General features: G+C 45.8%; 7 protein-coding genes across 7 annotated transcripts; 4 read left to right on the plus strand and 3 right to left on the minus strand.

The window, feature by feature from the left end:
• Positions 1-700: 700 nt before the first annotated feature.
• On the minus strand, positions 701-2,233 carry Pmar_PMAR012969 (20S proteasome subunit beta 7, putative). The gene is made up of 8 exons (XM_002769047.1): positions 2,154-2,233; positions 2,014-2,101; positions 1,748-1,797; positions 1,629-1,691; positions 1,372-1,559; positions 1,040-1,129; positions 900-991; positions 701-856 (listed from the first exon to the last, which is right to left on the minus strand). The coding sequence occupies exons 1-8, from the start codon at positions 2,213-2,215 to the stop codon at positions 773-775; spliced, it is 717 nt and encodes a 238-aa protein (XP_002769093.1). The 5' UTR covers positions 2,216-2,233; the 3' UTR covers positions 701-772.
• Positions 2,234-2,503: 270 nt separating this feature from the next.
• Pmar_PMAR012970 (hypothetical protein) lies at positions 2,504-3,829 on the minus strand (the record flags this gene model as incomplete). Its single annotated transcript, XM_002769048.1, has 8 exons — positions 2,504-2,608; positions 2,845-2,895; positions 2,918-2,985; positions 3,031-3,128; positions 3,350-3,455; positions 3,497-3,582; positions 3,653-3,769; positions 3,810-3,829. The coding sequence occupies 8 exons, from the start codon at positions 3,827-3,829 to the stop codon at positions 2,504-2,506; spliced, it is 651 nt and encodes a 216-aa protein (XP_002769094.1).
• A 339-nt stretch (positions 3,830-4,168) lies between these two features.
• Positions 4,169-6,312, plus strand: Pmar_PMAR012971 (hypothetical protein; the record flags this gene model as incomplete). The annotated part of the gene is made up of 11 exons (XM_002769049.1): positions 4,169-4,234; positions 4,281-4,385; positions 4,429-4,477; positions 4,865-5,036; positions 5,080-5,192; positions 5,239-5,305; positions 5,354-5,412; positions 5,463-5,535; positions 5,578-5,635; positions 5,678-5,744; positions 5,953-6,312. 10 exons carry the CDS (start codon positions 4,169-4,171, stop codon positions 5,723-5,725), a joined length of 810 nt encoding a protein of 269 aa, XP_002769095.1. The 3' UTR covers positions 5,726-5,744; positions 5,953-6,312.
• A 741-nt stretch (positions 6,313-7,053) lies between these two features.
• Positions 7,054-8,145, plus strand: Pmar_PMAR012972 (hypothetical protein; the record flags this gene model as incomplete). The annotated part of the gene is made up of 4 exons (XM_002769050.1): positions 7,054-7,198; positions 7,663-7,811; positions 7,857-7,943; positions 8,089-8,145. 4 exons carry the CDS (start codon positions 7,054-7,056, stop codon positions 8,143-8,145), a joined length of 438 nt encoding a protein of 145 aa, XP_002769096.1.
• Positions 8,146-8,562: 417 nt separating this feature from the next.
• On the plus strand, positions 8,563-9,022 carry Pmar_PMAR012973 (hypothetical protein; the record flags this gene model as incomplete). Its single annotated transcript, XM_002769051.1, has 1 exon — positions 8,563-9,022. A coding segment is annotated over one exon (460 nt), but the record flags the coding sequence as incomplete, so codon positions are not given.
• Positions 9,023-9,096: 74 nt separating this feature from the next.
• On the plus strand, positions 9,097-14,250 carry Pmar_PMAR012974 (hypothetical protein; the record flags this gene model as incomplete). The annotated part of the gene is made up of 19 exons (XM_002769052.1): positions 9,097-9,170; positions 9,217-9,292; positions 9,341-9,398; positions 9,543-9,652; positions 10,021-10,097; positions 10,598-10,736; positions 11,018-11,088; positions 11,139-11,318; positions 12,037-12,141; positions 12,189-12,276; positions 12,400-12,496; positions 12,542-12,638; positions 12,828-12,968; positions 13,332-13,405; positions 13,449-13,561; positions 13,606-13,771; positions 13,819-13,918; positions 13,960-14,094; positions 14,142-14,250. The coding sequence occupies 19 exons, from the start codon at positions 9,097-9,099 to the stop codon at positions 14,248-14,250; spliced, it is 2,010 nt and encodes a 669-aa protein (XP_002769098.1).
• An 85-nt stretch (positions 14,251-14,335) lies between these two features.
• Pmar_PMAR012975 (hypothetical protein) lies at positions 14,336-15,542 on the minus strand. Its single transcript, XM_002769053.1, has 4 exons — positions 15,467-15,542; positions 15,359-15,417; positions 15,089-15,315; positions 14,336-14,690 (listed from the first exon to the last, which is right to left on the minus strand). Exons 1-4 carry the CDS (start codon positions 15,518-15,520, stop codon positions 14,527-14,529), a joined length of 504 nt encoding a protein of 167 aa, XP_002769099.1. The 5' UTR covers positions 15,521-15,542; the 3' UTR covers positions 14,336-14,526.
• Between the last annotated feature and the right edge of the window lie 1,445 nt (positions 15,543-16,987).

Below are 16,987 nucleotides of genomic sequence, written 5' to 3' on the forward strand. Positions count from 1 at the left end.
GTCAACGAGGGCAGATGGTCACTATTGTCACACGCTGTTTCAGCGACCACCAGGACGATTGGAAAATGTATTTTATCGGAAGTCACTCCACGCCGCGCACTATTAAACGCTACTCCGATGAGCAATAACGGGTTTCCTTCATCACACTCTCATGCTAAGGTGTAGAGCATACCATAGGAGTATGATGAGGCCGATGGATGGTATGCAAGAACATCGGTGATCACGGAGAGATTGTGACTTCGTTGTCATCTCATACCACTGTGGGAAAATATGCACATGATCAACTACGTGTGGTGGTGATAATATGGAAATTCTAGGGAAATTTTCGTTGGTTTCTGTACACTCCTATCTGAATTCACATGCTAGAATGGAGGTCAGATTGGGCAGGCAGCAATGTGGGAGTATATGTTTGGATTCCTCAATGTTTTCACTATCTTATAGGAATACACACACGATTTGGGTAGAAGAAATACGATAATTTCTGTGAATTTCCTAACAATTTCCTTATTTTTACCAAGTACTCGTGAAGTATTTTTCATATCACGAGTGAAACTCCATTGTATCATTGATAGGGCGCAATATATTTCACATCCAAGTTTTGTCTCCAGATCTTTCTGCAGATCCCCAGAATACCAAACCATGTGAAGCGTCCATTCCGCCCGAGTGAAATTGACACTGTAACGCAGCCCAGGCGCCAGTTGGGAAATACTGTTGATACTAATGACCTCCACATCCAACTGGTATCAGCTCCACGGTGTTTAGTCTAGAGACTCTACCAGCTGGACCCCAAAGTCTGGGCGATCTCGATAGTAGGAGTAATCCATCTCTGATAATCCCACTTGCCAGAAAGAACAACCTGAAACGAAAATTGGCGGAGCGAAGCAAGAGGCAGATGCTACCTCGTTGGAGATTTTATATCCCTCAGCTGTGATAGTCGCGAACTTGACCTTATTGGAGCAATAGCAATCACGGTAGTACAACACATTCATACCTAGACCAGTGGTCGTAAATCAGCACGCATGCACAAAGATACTATTACATTCCTCCAACATCTCTCTGGCCTCCGCCTCGGACATATCATTACGATGCTTACGGCGCATGATCGGGATCGCTAAATGCTGACCGAAACCTGAGGCAAATCGCGAGTATATTCCCTGTCGCGAATCGATTGTATTGGTTCGTTTATTCCTCCATTTTTCACTTGAACTCTCAAGTGTCATGACAGTGAGAGAATAGAAAATGCACGAAAAAGGCCCATCGTGGGAATCGAACCCGCGACCGTTACAAAGGTTCTTCATTTGAAGGCCTAGTAATGATATTCATAAAGACTAGCAACAGTCTCAGTGGTAGATAAGAGACTTCTATGATCACCTGTTGCCACAATATCCTCTTGAAAGAAAGTTCCGTAGAGGTCAACAGTAGCGAGGTAATAAGGCTCCTCGCTGCTGCCCTTCTTGTTGATACCACCAATGACCACATTGTTGTAAAGAGGATCCATCTTGCCTCGTTTCTGGTAGTATATACGACTGATATACTGTGCCCATTCCGAGGGGCCACGCCTGAAATGAGATAGACCTCCTCCGGACCTATTCCGTATCTTTCAGTCGGCAACCTATGATACCACTTACTCAGTTCCATCATCACAAAGCCAGTCCTGGTTTTCAAGATCCTGTAGATTATCACTCAGATACCTACAAAAATTTCCGACCTCAAATGAATCTTTCTCGGTCAACCTCAAGATTCTTACTGAAAATCTGAAATCTCACCCGAAGCAGCCACGAGGGTGTTACTGCCGACCTGAAATACCACACCATGGACAACTCCGGACGGTCCCGGGGGGGAACTCATTTCCACGGATGGCTAGGAACACATTCTTCAATCAGTTTCTCATGTGAATGTCATCATCACATTAGGAACATTTTCCCCATTGTTATTAAACTCTGAGTGATGTTATTTCTCAAAGCTGAATAGGTCCCTGGCGAGCCCAGCACCTCTAAAATCCAATGCTCCTACCTTGATAACCCTGTCAACTCCCGTGAATCTCGCAGAACTGCCATAGCTGGCCAAAGTGTCATAGCACATCATAATACCATCCTTATACCTACATCAATGAGAAAATGATACGAAACATGAATCGCTTCGCTCCGCCTCACTTCACTGCCAATACTGAAGCTCCAGTGACGTAAGGCTGAAGAGTTCGCTGTTGTCCCGACATGAGAATTCAAAATCACCGAAATGAAGAAACTGCTGCACAAAGTGTGGGAAAATATGCACATGGTCAACTACATATGTTGGTGAGAATATCAAAATTCTGAGGAAATTTTGCAATACTTCTACCTGAATTCTATAATTAGTGAAGGAACTCCTCCTGAGCTCAGCTGAGGAAAACCAACATATATTCCTACTCCAACAGTACTGCTACAACTGCTACGGCTAAGTCGGGATCAACGCTCTCATAGAAACAATATCACTCGTGTAAAAATAGCAGTATACCAACGTGAAGTCAAATGTCATCATCCTTTCCTATTAACCTCATACACTCCTCATACCCCAACGGCTCCATCGATACCCCCTCTGACGGTACGCACATCTCATGATTGATCCTCACCTGAAACGTAACAAAATGAAATTTCCAAACTGTTATTGTGAATATTATAACTGCTAGATACGTAAAGTTTCGATTCGCTCTGTGAAGCGCCCTATTAAAAACCCAATGAACTGAGGCCTAGTCCCCTGTAGTTTCTATAACTGCATTGTACAGAGCCCCTAAGTGCTCTCGAGAAGCACAAGGTGGAAGCGACTCCACGAAAATTCAAGCGCGGCAGTTTACGGTAATAGTATTACCGCTAATGCCAGATGGTCAGCGCTGATCTCTCGAAACTGTGTCCGCATAAACTGAGCTTTAATTGGATACAACGTTTGTATCAGTCGTTCCTTCACCGAACACGAGGAGGAGGAGGAAGAGGTTCTCACTGCTGGCGGGGCCTCTGAAGAACATACTGCTATAATACCAGCAAGAGGCCAACTCACCGCATTGGTCGGAAGGTTCCCCTGTGATCAAGGCAGGCTTGAATAGCGATACTCGAGTACCCAAAGACTTCAGCACCTCAGAAGTCTCGATTCTGTATCTAACGGTCACTTACTACTAGGCGAAATGACACTGCTAGGGACCAGAGACTAGAGCCTCTACTAAAACGTGATATATAAATATGGTAGAATGAGATTTGACAAACATTGCCATGGAATTTGCTCATTATCCGTGTTCAATGAAAGCACACATATCACCGTATTGGTCATAGAGTTTAGAGATATACAATAGTGAATGTATTCGTGTGGTAGAGCCCCTTACTCGAGAAGTCCTTTAGCCTCTTTGAAGTTGCCAGGCATCGCTTCGTCACTAGCAGCCTTGTTGTAATTGGCATTAACGTGGCTCATAAGAGCCACATGGGAAACGCCTGAAAAAGATAATTCCAATAAAGAGGCGCCGGGAGACTACCGAGTTGTTGGGCGGCGGTTTCGGCAAAACTCAAATTGGTAGCGACGTCTAGGCGGAAGAGATCTGCAGGGCTTGCTAAACCGTACCTAGTGAGGGATTAGAACCCACGACCACATGGTATGGAGATGAGAATCCCACCATTAGACCAATCCATACCTGCCTCCTCTAGCACCAAGAGCCGAGACCGCAAGCTCAGCGCCTGTTCCATACTCCTTCAAAGCGGCCGGCAAATCCGACAAGTCCTCAGCGATGTCAACTGTTTTCAATTTAGACCTACCATATGGATTCCCTCATACGAGCCCTCCTAAAGTACTTTGCTCCAGCGTTGCCCATTTTAGTGGTGATGAAGTTGTTGAGCCTCTGAGCATGTCCCGGTCGGCCTATAGAGACCAGCCGGCTACCTACCAATGTGATATATTCACTACGGACCAACTGGTGGCTTACACAAAGGGGACAGGAGGAAGCTCCGGACTAAGTGACTTCCAAGGCGGCCCGTCCCACCGATCAGCACTGCTGCATATTCGCGGTAAAGTGGCGAAGACATCACGGAAGAACGCTGCACCTTGGCCAAGATCATCGCGATTGTGGTAAATCGATTAGATGGGCGTGCGCTTTTTACACGGACGACGATTTGTAAAGGAGAAGGATTCATTAGGTGTAGTTTGTTCGCTCATGCTGGGGTTGGAGGATGGTCTCGTCCTACTCCAACAGGCGTGGGACACCTTTTGGCAGGCTGATGTAAGTCATATGCTCTATGGGTTCATAGTAGACATATGTTTTTCAGCCTGGTGGTCTGGCAAGTTACCCCCTACTACCTCCAGTGTCGGTACCCATCCAGCTAGGGATGATGCCGACTGCTGCTCCTCTAGTGGGAGCTGCTGCTCTGGCGGTAAAGAACAGTTTTACTATTGAGTTTTACTATTCCTCTCCAGAGTGGCCTTGGAAGGGACGATGCCACCTCGAGGGACTTTTTCGGCGAGGGTAAGTGGCTGCACGTAGAGTTGTTTGTGGCCTCCTTCACCTCGCAGGGCACTTTATATCGACAATCCCATGGAGATATTATGTTGGTGTTATATGGTATATATATTCGATTTGGATGGACGCGATATAGTGGAGTTTCACCCGTTTTATGTGAAGTGGCGTAAAACTCTGTGAAAAACACGATTTTCGCGGTGATATACAGTAGTCGTGAAATATATTTTTCACTAGCTCTTTTCGGCTTGCATTCCCAGTGTGGGAATATATGTTTGGTTTCCTCAGTTTGACTGGAGTATGAAAACCCCAATAGTTTTTCCAAATTCCATTATTTTAGTCAACACATGTAGTTGCCTATGTGTATGTATTGCCACACCGTGCCTCCCCCCACAGGTCCCAGGAGGACTTCGTCATCGAGTAGTGGCGTTGGTCGCGTCGGTGGCGGCGGTGGCGTGCCAGTGAATATCGCGACCAAGAGTGGTGGATCAATGGAGCCTATGGATGAGGATGAGCACTACCAAGGAGGTCACAAGATCAACTCTGGCAGATCTAGGAAATTCCTAGAGTATTTATGTCGCCTTTTGAACCGACCTCACCCCCACGTGTAGGTGGCTGCCGACTATCATGACAGGAGTCAGCTTATTCGACACCTCCCTGCTGGTCGCTACTATCCGAGGCTTTGGGATTCCCTGTGATGTCCCTTTGTTGGCTTGGGCAATAGGTGTGCTGCTGTCGGCATTATCCTCAGTGTGATCGTACCTGTTCAGTGGGGCTCTTGCTGGGCTGGCCGGCTACCTTCCTGGTCTACTCCTATGGTCGTGAAGAGGGATTCAAGTAAAACTGCTGTGCTTCGCTCCGTCGGGTTATGTCTGCTACCCTCAGAGGTGCTTTTATTCTGGAGCTGTTACTCTTGGCAGGCTCCTTCTGTTGGCTGTGTACAGGTAGGGTTGGTGATACTACAGAATGTTGTTTGTCTACGACCCCTTATCAGGCTTGGTTTGGGTGAACACCTCGATCACTTGCATTGACACGTCGCCGCTACTATGGTGGACGGTCTTTGTGAAGTAAGTCTGAAGGTAGTGTCCTCCAACACTGCACGTGTTCAGCTCGATCACCAGCTTGTCGATTACAAGTACTATTATGTTCTGCATGGTTGTTACTACGGTGAGTTGCATAGTCGTTGTTTTCTCGCTATACTACTCGTAGGTTATATCATTGCTCTTTGGTGGTGGAGGCGGTGGAGGCAGACAGTGATCGCCTGATATGCATACTCGTGAGTGTTGGAATTTTATATTTGATGTTCTCATCTGAGCTCGGGAACTTCGGCACTAATCATGGGAGTTTATATATGAATCGGGGTGGAAATTTACAGAAATCAAAAATAATCTCCGAAAATTTCCTCAGAATTTTCATATCATCGCCACCAAATGCGCATATTCTCCCACAGTGCGCTCAGATGAAGCATGTAAGTCCTAATTCAGGTTAGCAGCGTAGAGGAAGAGCTCTCGACCCCTGTATGTTGCTGTCCTCATCAATTTTCTTGAGATGCCTCGGTTTGCTATTTTACAGTATAGTCTTATTATATTCAATTCATCGCTATATGCTAGTCTTGAGGTCTGTCTAGATAGACTGACGGACTTCGGCTAGTAATGTTGGTGTATTGAATCAATAGGATGTGACCTGTTGGTAGGGCTGATGGCTACTCGAAATAGTGAGGAAGTAGACAGTCAGTTGGTATTGAGGGCGACCTTATGCGCTTGCTGGGGTTTGAACCATGGTGTAAGGCAGAAGAGTCAGCGATGATACCGTTAGGCTGTTGAATCGTATATATATCGACATGATTGAATACTGTATGGATTTCTCGGTTCATATTGAGTGTCTTGTTGCAAGTTGGTGAGTATTTGAGGACGCAGTTTGGGAGGGGTTCGTTCGCCTTAGCACATAGGAGTCTGTGCGTGCTAAAGTAGGTCGGAGTAGAATTCATTATTTCTAACAAGATAAAGAACGGATGTAGGGGTAGCATCTATGTGGTATAACTACTATCAATTTTCACTTGCGTGTGGTGCAGTGTAGTAAAATATGCACATGGTTAACCACATGTGTTGGTGAGAGTATGAAAATTCTGAGAGGAAATTTGTCGTATATATTCTCCCAATTCGTATGTAGAATTGGCGAGGCAAATATTGAGCTCAGGTGAGGAGAGCGAACATTTCTTTGCAGCACTGGTGTGGTGAAAATGTGAAGAGTCGTGTGGACCCGAAGTATCACGGGGGTCGTGGGATTCGGCTACGGCTGGTATGTTGTATACGAAGTATAGGACTCCTCTAAGAATAACAGCTATGACATTTTGCTACGCTATGGGAGTTTTAAATTACTGTATACCACATTGTCGAAGGTATATTGATAGAGCACTTGTTGATCTGAAGGGAAGTGCTCGATTGTATTTTCGAACATGGAGAAATGATGAACGGTGGAGTGCACTGGTCGGGTATTGCTAGGCGGGTGAGAAATGTCCATGTCCTATTGTGTTTCCGAATGTAGGGAAGGTGTGACACCAAGATTGTGTGTCACCACTGTTAGCCATGTCTCCACCAAAGCACAAGGCGTCATTGCATCATAACAGCAACGACGAGCTCACTGTATGGTGTACGGACTCCATCAGGCTACTACAAGAGGAGGACGGGGATGGCATCAGGCGCCACTTAGCTGATGCAAAAACGAGGCTAGGTAGTAGTAATAGTTGGGGAGCATTTCGAGGATCCTAGTTGGTCGCAATTAATAATCTATCTGGTAATTACTAATAATATATATATTTAATAATATGGTATGTAATTATATATCTATTTATATCATAATATAATATATTAATATGGTATGAAATATAATGATATATGTCAATAATCTCTATAATGTCTATCTATAATATACAATATGGATATGTGGTATACCAAGTACTCGTATTTGTCGATCTCTCAAATCGTCACCTCGGCTGTTGGAGGAGGTCAATCACTTCTTCGGAACACACATATTAATGTAATCGTGAGATTTCCTGTGGTTGGACACTTTTATCGTTTTACGTGAAGTGGCGTAGTACTCTGTTAAAAAGGCGACATTCGCGGTGATATGCAGTGGTTGTGAAATATATTTCTCACTGGTGTTTTTCATATCACTAGGGTGAAGTTCCAATATAGGTTCAGACAACTGCCTGAATAGAGCCGACTCAGCCATTCAGCGTGTGGTCACCACAACACTGACTAAGCAGGGAGCACAGATTTGCATGTGGGGCAAGTTTCTGCAACCTTACCTGTTGCATCTCAAGGCCCGACGAAACCACGACTGGGTGCGTAGTGAGAGAGCTCATCCTCCTCTATTTTGAACTCACCAGGCACTAGCATTGGAGAATCTAGTGAGCTCAGTGAGGGCCTACACGGAGCTTTATGTCAACAGTGAGTTGCTGTCCAGCATGGAGGAGGTAGGCTGGAGTCTATATCAGTAGTGCTAGTGGTAGTATTAGAATCTCGCACGATATGGAGCTGAAACCTGGAAGTTTGCCCGAACTCCCGAAGGGAATATTCACTGTTTTATTGGTCTGTCAGAAGTGTTTTTATTTTTTCTAGTTCTGTGAAATTGAGAGTTATCGAAATCTGTTTTTACCAGCTCTGTACGTGGAATAACCCTATAATCTTGGTACGCAAAGTTACGCGTATCTCCTATCTAACGATTTTCATAACACTCTGTGAATTAGTATCAATGCAGGGAGGGTGAATACATCAGTGTTGTTGTTGCATCATGAGAATAATCATCAGCAGAAGTGGAAAAGGAAACGACCTCTCCAGTGGGGTCCGATTCGCATTGTAATTTTGCTATTATTCGTTCCAGCCGGTCTTCGCTTTGCGGCTAATGCGCGAGTCTCAGCCTGGTGGACTTTTCGGCATGAAAATTGGTATATCAAAAAAATTGGAATTTTTCATTTTCATAGAAGCATTGGTGACTTGTCAAAAAAGAAAACTATCATATTAATGATATTCATTTCTGCGCAATTTCGACTTGCACTGAAATTTAAGAATCTTATTTTCTGGTCTCGTTTTCAGTCCTCAGAAGACCTTCAAGATGTTTATTTCACCTCTGGCGACTCCTTTGCATGGTTCGTCCCACCCTTCATAGAAGTTACCTCCCAATCACGGCACCTAGCAATATACATGGACAACGCCAGTGATCAGCACCGGTGGTGTATGAAGATGGTTGAAGTCGCTCGTGAGCTCTTCCCGAAGCTGTTGAAGGAACGTCGAAGGAAGATGACGGGGGCGTGTTGGCTGTCGAGTGAGCTACTACGACTATTCCAGAGGCTAGATCAAGTTGCACTGTGTGGTCCGATATTGGCATCGATTCAGCAACAGTATAAGGCGTATTTCAAACCTGAGGTGCTGCCTAAGTCGGTCGCTGTAACGCTGTATTTTCACTGGGGGAAGTATTTAGTGACAGAGCAGAAATTTGGTGAAGCTACTGAGCGGTTGAATTGGGCGTTGGAGAACTGCTGTGAGGAGCATAGGAGTAATAGGAGACGAATTGCACAGTATTTAATACCGTGTAATTTACTGGCACGTGGTTTTCTCCCGAGTGAGAGCATGTTGAGGGAGTACGGCCTGGAGGGGGAGTATGGACGCATACTGCATGCTGTCCGGGTTGGCAATATTAGAGAGTAAAAATGCCGCTTGTGGGGATCGAACCCGGGACCTCCCCCTCAGGTATCAAATCTGCCTCGAGCACAACACTGATGAGTATGTGAAGGCTGGGACGTATATGGTAATGGAGAAATTGCTGGTGAGACGATGCTATATCGAGAGAGTTGATATCATGCATCTATTTCAGTTGGTGTTATATAGGAACCTTGCCAAGCGTGTTTACTCGATAGTAGATCCCGCCTCGTGTGCATATAAACTGGACTTGGAATATTTCGAGATTGGTACGTCCATCTCGAGTATCACCGGTCCCCATTGGTGTTGATCATTAGCCTGGCAAGTTGCCTCTGCTAAGCCCTCGGAAGGCGTCGAGTCCTCCAATATTAGTGTAGCTAGTAGCTCCCCTATGAGCGTGGAGAGCGAGGATCATCAACTACATAGGCCTGATGCTGACGAGGTCCAGTGTGCTCTAGCTGGCCTCATATACATACAGGCGATCAAGGTGTGGAGAGGCGTCCTTTGAAATTATCATCTTTGTGTCGAAATTGTATCAATGCGTATGTGAGATATATGGTCACTAGTATGTATTTGATAGGACAAGATGAAACAGTCCAACTGTGTGATGTCGATGGCATCTGTGATTCATACATCAACTGGTGTAAAGCCAAGTGCGACTGAGCTAGCAGAGTCTTTGGAGGAATATATGTTCGCTTTCCTCAGCTGAGCTCAGCAGGGTTTTATCATTTACTATAGAAGTTAACATACGGGTAGAAGTGTGCGGACAGCAAGAAAAATTTCCGCAAAATTTTCAGTGTCACCAGCACATGTTAGTGGTGATGGTGCAAGAAACACATCGTTTATCTACTTTAGGGTTACCTGTCGTATGAGCATAAGAAGTTCGTCTTCTCCAAACAGAATGCCTTCCCCCCTATTGATAAGTGGAAATGGTGATTGCCCTATACGACGTTTCACGTGACTATAGGACTGGTGTTGGGTTAACAATGGACAATCAGGGTCAAGGCTTCATCTGAGTTATAGCTCCCGTGCATTGACATATTTCTACCGGAGAAATGGTCACATTGTTACGGTAAAGTACGTGTGTCGGTGATGAAATGAAAAATTCATTATTGGTTTCTGTGCACTAATACCAGAACTTATGCAGTGATTGTTCTAGTGTTCCTCTCTTGTACGCTTTGTGCATGCGCTCTACACAGTGTTGTTGGAAAATATGCACATGGTCAGGTGAAAATTTTTTTGAGAAAATATTTTAGGAAACTCTCATTGGTTTTTGTACAATTCTATAGAGGTCAGCTGAGGAAAGCAAACATTTATTTCTGCAACACTGGTTCCTGTAGTCTCCATTTTTGTGAATGATTTATAACGGATACGGCTTAGTAGTCCGGCAGTGCAGCCCTCCACTGTACAGCTCTATTCGACGGCACTTCAGTGCTGTACCTAGATTCGACAGCTACGCCGAATTGGGGGTTCATCGACACTCCTCTGATAAGGAGGTTAGAGAGGCGTATCTAAAGGCCGTCAAACAACACCATCCTGATGCTGGAGGAAATCATGAGAAATTCGTTCGAGTGAGAATACCTGCTTTGGGAGGTTGTGCAGTGAAATTAATAATGGTGAAGTAATTTGTGAGCCGAAATACGACTTCTAGTGTATGCTACGTGTTCGCTTTGGGGGTTAATGTAAGGCACTAGGGGAGCTATTTTGGTGGGAAACTTCGGCACCTTGTGGAGCGTTTTTTGACGACTCGGCTAGAGCAGGAAACTCGGAAACCTGATAAAGTGAAATGTGTGTATCGTTGGTCTCGCATACTCTAAACACTCTCGAGCTATTGCATATGGTGGTGAATCAGGTGCAACAGGCCTATGAACACATTAATAGGGATAAGAAGGATGGCGTGCCGAAGTCGACAAATACCACATCGTAGCATCTGGCCTGTCCCGAAGTCGCTATCCTATATCGATTCATTTCAGGTCTACATCTTCCTCATCATCATCGTCGTCTTCCTATTCCTATCCGAATAGTGGCGGCTCAGGGTTCGGTGGCTCTGGAGGCTTTGGCGGCTCAACGTGGTGGTGGTCGTCTGGTCGGGGGCGGCCTAAGGGGGAGGACTTCGCTTTTGATGAAAGGGAGTTTGAAAAGGCATGGAATAAGTAACCTGCAGAGGGCAGCGGCAAATTTCTGTTTGTCGCAATTATGGATGGTTTTTACGACTAGGCGTATTGTGTGAATATAGTCGTTATGAAAGTATTAGACCTTCGTAACGAAGAGGCGGAGCTCATTTAGTCCACGTCTACTGATTCGATCAATGAATTTGATATAGGTCCCCGGTTCGATCCCCGGGTAGGACATTTCCCCGTCATTAAAGTTTTTCGTGCATATCTCTTCGTGCTGTTCGCATAATCGAGTTGTCCGACTTTTCCCAAAACCTCCGCGTATAGAGGAGTCGTTTGAGCTATTTGGTAGCCTCCTAGTCAAGCCAGAATAATTCATCACGCACGCACTCATGCGACAACGCGAAAGTGCCTGTTGTTCCGGTATATGCTCGCTTCGCTCGCTCCTCCGAAATTTACAAAGTACATATCTGTATATTATCACTTCTCACGATACGTTCTATCGAATGATACTATAAAGTGTGCCGGGCATTTATTCCCGAAAAAAAAATCACTTCCTCCAGAGGCCTGTGAAGGGAAATATTTCAAATAGAAGTACAAGTTTTTTATGAGCACCTTTATCGTTTTCATGAGGAAGCTCAACAGGGTGTTCGCCCGAATTTGAGGTGGTGATTGGTGACACCTATCAGCACTGACTAATTATAATATTCCAAATACGGATGTTAACTTATCATTAGTTTCTGTAAGCCTATGGTAGGTTCAAGAGAACTCAGCGTAGGCAGGGCAGCGGTCAATGGGCTCAGTACTACCAGTCGGACTCTGAGGATGAGGACTACTTTGATGAGAGTGACGAGGAACGCATGTGAGTGTAGATAACACAGATGTGGCAGTGCAAGGCTCTGGTGTTAGTTTCGAGAGGCGTAGGAATAACAGTCCTAAGGAGCGAAGGCGCGAGCGAGAGAGCGCTCGTAGAGCGTACGCTAGATACGCGGATGAGGTGACCTCTGGGGTTCGCTCAGGATTATCCATCTTATCCATCTGCTATTCACAGAGAGTCGAAAATGTATATATCTGGGTGCTTGAAAGCGCTCTTAGTTCGTCATCTTATGTTCGTTGACAGAATATGAATCCGCGAGATCGCAAGCCCAAGACAACAGCAGGGCATTCAGTAGTGGATATAGCAACTGCTCACACCTATCACTCGGGGTTGTTGAATGGTAAGCCTCCACAGTTTGCTGTGGGCTCTTGTTTCTGTTTGATAGGGACGTATAAACGAATTGGCATTTTCAATGGCCGTCCAGCGTACAGGCGGATATCGGGCAATGAACGATGGCCAGTCTTCCTCTATTACTCTGAAAGGTAAATTCCGTCGTCGAACGCTTGGGAGTAGCATCGTGACGGCTATATGAAGTGATCGCCCTGGGGGAGACAATTTTCATCGTCTTTCACTCGTTGAATTTCGAGTTATGCCATTTTTCACGGCTCGCCTATCGCACGCCTTCGGACTTCCTCCCTCGTGAAGTTGGTCACTTGAGTATGTTGTGGTAGATTCAATGATTGGAAACTGCATTCACAGTTGCGGGATACCAACCTCTGTTACGCCTTCCTGGACGATCCGGAGTGCTCGAACGCTTTCGACCTCACGAAGAGTACCGAGCCCTGGTTTGTTTTCAATGATCGAAAACATCGGTAGGTGTCGGGAAAAATCATCCTGATTAGCGATGACGTACGATTGTGTACTAGGTTGTGAAAGACTGAACTTGGCTTGGAATTGTAATTTTTTTTCATCACCAAGATTGACGCTCTCGAGGATGATTTTGCATGCTCTTGTTGTACTCGCGTAAACTGACCGATGGTCGGCAGCAGAATAAAACTAGTGAAGTATGGTTTCAGTTTTGTAAACAATGCACATGGTCAACTACATGTGTCGGTGACAATATGAGAAATTTGAAGAATGTTGGATGATATTCAAATTCTAATTCGTATATGTAGATCAGCTGAGTAAAGCGAGCATATATCCCTCCAACACTGTATGGTTTCGCTCCGCTGTAGGTATGAGATATTGTCAGACATGAAATTAACTCTACCCACTCGAGCAGGAGCTACCACGTCTGCTGGAGACAGTGGTGAGTTCTCGAGCAACTTCGCGCGCCATGAAATTGCTCTTAGATGCGACTGATGATGCAGGGCCGCCAGCGACAGCGGAGGAGGTGGAGGCGGTGTCCACGTGGTCGGCGGGTGAGTTGAAGCAGTGGTTGGAGGACTGTGGTATGGCCAAGAAGGTAGCCTTGGGGTTACAATAGCGAGTGAGTGAGATTTCCCTCAGGCCGAATTGTGTTTTGAGAAAAACGATCTAGTCTCAGCAGTGCGGGAGTTGATGAAAAGTGGCGTCCGGCCGAAGAAGGGTGCCTACTCGGGGAAGGACAAGACTGATGATCGATTCGTTGATGATCGAGGAGCTGATGAGGAGAAGCGGGAGGAAGAAAACAATCGTGAGCAATTCTGCGGTTTTTAATAACTGATGAGTTCGGCTCTTTAGATGAGGAATTGACTCTTCTGGACATGACAAAGGTGAAAGGTAGAGAAGTGAAGCTCGCCTCTCGCATGAAGTCGGATGGAAAGAATATAAAACCACCAAGGTGAGTCTGATCGCTATAAGGAGGTATCTAGTTCCCTTTAGGTTGCAGACGAGTTACCATGCTTTTGGCAATCGGGTGGAATTCGCATATAAGTCTGGGCAGCCCGTTGAGGAGTTCTTGGCGACCTATGGAGACCGCGGTAGAGTCTATGGCGTCTTCGTGGAAGGACAGTATAAGTAAGAAATCACCTACCCTCTGTTTCTTTCGAAATTGCTTGTTGTAGGTTCAGTGTCATTTGGGACAGGAAGAGCGGTCGATGGGCACGTGCAAATTCCCGATACGATAGCAGTGAAAGCAGGAAGGATGATAAAACGACGAAGACGAAGAAATGATGAGCATGCGCACTTTCCGTTACAGCGTTTCTATGGATGTGTATTGTTGTTGTTACTATACTCTTGAACACAATAGAACTTGTAATGTGCAAAGTGCCTCACAGCACAAATTCGAGGAGTGATCAAACCTGTAATCAGGCAGCAACTACTACTACACAAGCAGGACTCAAACGATGGGCTTCTCTTCCGAGATAGGACTATGATGCGATGGTGGTGACGGTGATAAGTAATCGCATCGGAACAACATCACGGATGGGGAATAGATTAATCGATTATTCAACGAGGAGTATCATCATCCGATATGAAACCATCGAAAAGGACTTCGTCGGTGTCGTGATCAGACGCGGATGATGAGGATGAGAGCTCGAATAAGAGGTACTCCAACATGGAGGAATTCAGACTTCCCTCTTTGCTTGATGCGGGAGAGTCGGTGCTTGTGCCTAAAATATCACCATGTAAATAGTTCGACAGGTTATGTACACAACCTACAACACCAACGACCACAGGTTCAACTCCTGGTAATGGACTTATGCAACGAAAAATCACGAAACTCCAGGGCTAAATATCATTGACCATTAGCAGAGTTTGACCGGGAGAATATACACATGGTCGACTGCATATGTTGGTGACAATAACAGGATTTTGATGAAATTTTGGGAGATCCTCGTTGGTTTCTTGACACTTCTGCCGCAGCTCTCATATAAACTCCTATAGTTGGCGAGGAAACTCCTGAGATCAGCTAAGGAAAGCAAACATATATTCCACTAATACCGAGGTCAACCCGCATAATTCCTCGTCGCAAACCCTAGGGTAACGAGGTGAATAACAAGTGTCTCACTTGGTGTGGGAATAGCACTGTCGTCGCCGAGTTCATCAACGCATTTCTTCGTAAGGGCATCTGCGTTCACTCGGCCCGTGGGGGATATGGCTACTCGCTGAGCAGCCTCTTCCTCATCGGTGGGTGCTAGTCGAGGCGGTCGAGGGCGGCGTATAACGAGCTCGGCACCGCGGATCATGCGTCGACGATTACCGCGGTCAATAGGACAATTGGCAGTTCTCTTTTGCCTGAAAGGGGCGATGGTCCCTGAACACTGATGATCGAGTTTACTGCTTCTCGTCAGAGCACGGCTTGGAAGCTCTCCCGAAGTGCGAGTCGACGGACGGTTCCTAAGAGCAGCGTGGGATGACCTGCACATGCGATGTATTGTTTCCTTACGTCGGGTTCGGCACCTTGCGGAACAACTCGATTAGTCGAAATAGAAACAGACATGGTCAAGCAAACGCAACCGTGATGGAGACTCGACGGCTGAGCACTTAGGCTGGCGATGAGGATTCCCTTAGGCCCTGGCGTTTCTTTGGATAGTCTTGCTCCCATTCTTTGACGAATTTTCAAGTTTTCTAACGGTAATAGCGCACGCCCGGTGTGCCGTGTTTCCACAATTATCTCTAAGGAATTCATTCTAGTGGCTTTCTTCAGCTCATGGAGATCTTAATGATAATGGGAGGATCTCACTCCTCGTTGTATCACAGATAGCAATATACCATAATGCATATCCCAATGCAGTTGCATTCTATAGAGTGCACTATGACTGGTGAAAGCCACCACCATCGCCATGGACACGCGTTGGTTGGATTTGAAAAAACAAATTAGTATGATTTTTGCTCTGTTTGGGAGGCTGAGTCCTCATCCCTTTAATTGTGTCACTTCCTAGACGGGCGGATAATACTCTCCTTACGTCTACAGTAAGTATGTGTACTATGACTCGATAGTAAGTACCTCCCCTGCCATCCCCACGCAGTAGTAGTGGTGACGTGGCAGCTGTTCCCAGCCTTACGTAGCGTTCCGGCAACCTATCGTGGTTCGTCGTCAGTGCTGTAGCTCCAACAGATGCCATTGGCAGCAGTGTTAGAATATATGTTGGCTCTCAATCGGCCGATATAACCTGTGTGTCACCTCGACAGGTGACTTGTGCGCGGGGCCCACTATCGGGCATCGATCGGTCGCACTCCATTTCGACAACAGTCAAATACGACAATGTGCTGTCGAAAGTAAGCTGTCCTAAATAATTGGCGAAAACGCATCCGTTGTCGGATTCGACAAGTGCTCAGTAGGTGCCGAGATGGACAACCGCTATCACTTTCGACAATCGAAATGTTGTCTAAATTGATTGCGCGCGCCATAGTGTTGTGTGGTGTCTAAACTTGTCGTAAACGAGAATGTAACTCCCCGAAATCGACAACTCTGTTGATAGTTTGGTTTCTGAAGGCGAATGGAACATAGACATCGGTTTTGCGGAGGTTCGATAGTCTAACTCGAGGGAGTCACTGCTAGGAAGCAGATGACCAAGGTTCGATTCGCACAGATGTTATGTTCTGAGGCGCGAGTCGGTGTTTGCGAAACATGTCGTAGCGGTGTATTTAAACTTCCAATTTTGAGGAACAATTCATGTCGATATGATACAGCGGGCTGAAAGTTTTGTGTACAATACGAATGTTGACCAGTCAAATCGCTTCAGGGTTTTGTAATACCGACACGGCATTATCATGTTATGCGTTTCCGGAAAATATTTCCCCCATGAAATCGTTTATCGAATTCACGCGATCATTTATCGTTCGTATCCCACTGTTCATCTCCCGTCTGGAGAACTCAGTGTTTCTTTCTCTCACCCCAGTTGTCAAGGCATAGAACACAATACCTCACGGATCAATGATTGACTAACATCATATTAATATGCTA

The sequence above is a fragment of the Perkinsus marinus genome (genome assembly GCF_000006405.1).
Source record: "Perkinsus marinus ATCC 50983 genomic scaffold scf_1104296966614, whole genome shotgun sequence".
Lineage (NCBI taxonomy): Eukaryota > Perkinsozoa > Perkinsida > Perkinsidae > Perkinsus > Perkinsus marinus.

Coding starts and splice junctions, on each gene's coding strand:
- Pmar_PMAR012969 (XM_002769047.1), bottom strand. CDS start 2,215: ATGTCGGGACAACAGCGAACTCTTCAGCCTTACGTCACTGGAGCTTCA. Junction 2,102..2,153: donor GCTTCAGTATTGGCAGTGAA/GTGAGGCGGAGC, acceptor TCATTGATGTAG/GTATAAGGATGGTATTATGA. Junction 1,798..2,013: donor GAGTTGACAGGGTTATCAAG/GTAGGAGCATTG, acceptor GTGGTATTTCAG/GTCGGCAGTAACACCCTCGT.
- Pmar_PMAR012975 (XM_002769053.1), bottom strand. CDS start 15,520: ATGTCTGTTTCTATTTCGACTAATCGAGTTGTTCCGCAAGGTGCCGAA. Junction 15,418..15,466: donor CGCAAGGTGCCGAACCCGAC/GTAAGGAAACAA, acceptor CGCTGCTCTTAG/GAACCGTCCGTCGACTCGCA. Junction 15,316..15,358: donor CCGTGCTCTGACGAGAAGCA/GTAAACTCGATC, acceptor CGCCCCTTTCAG/GCAAAAGAGAACTGCCAATT.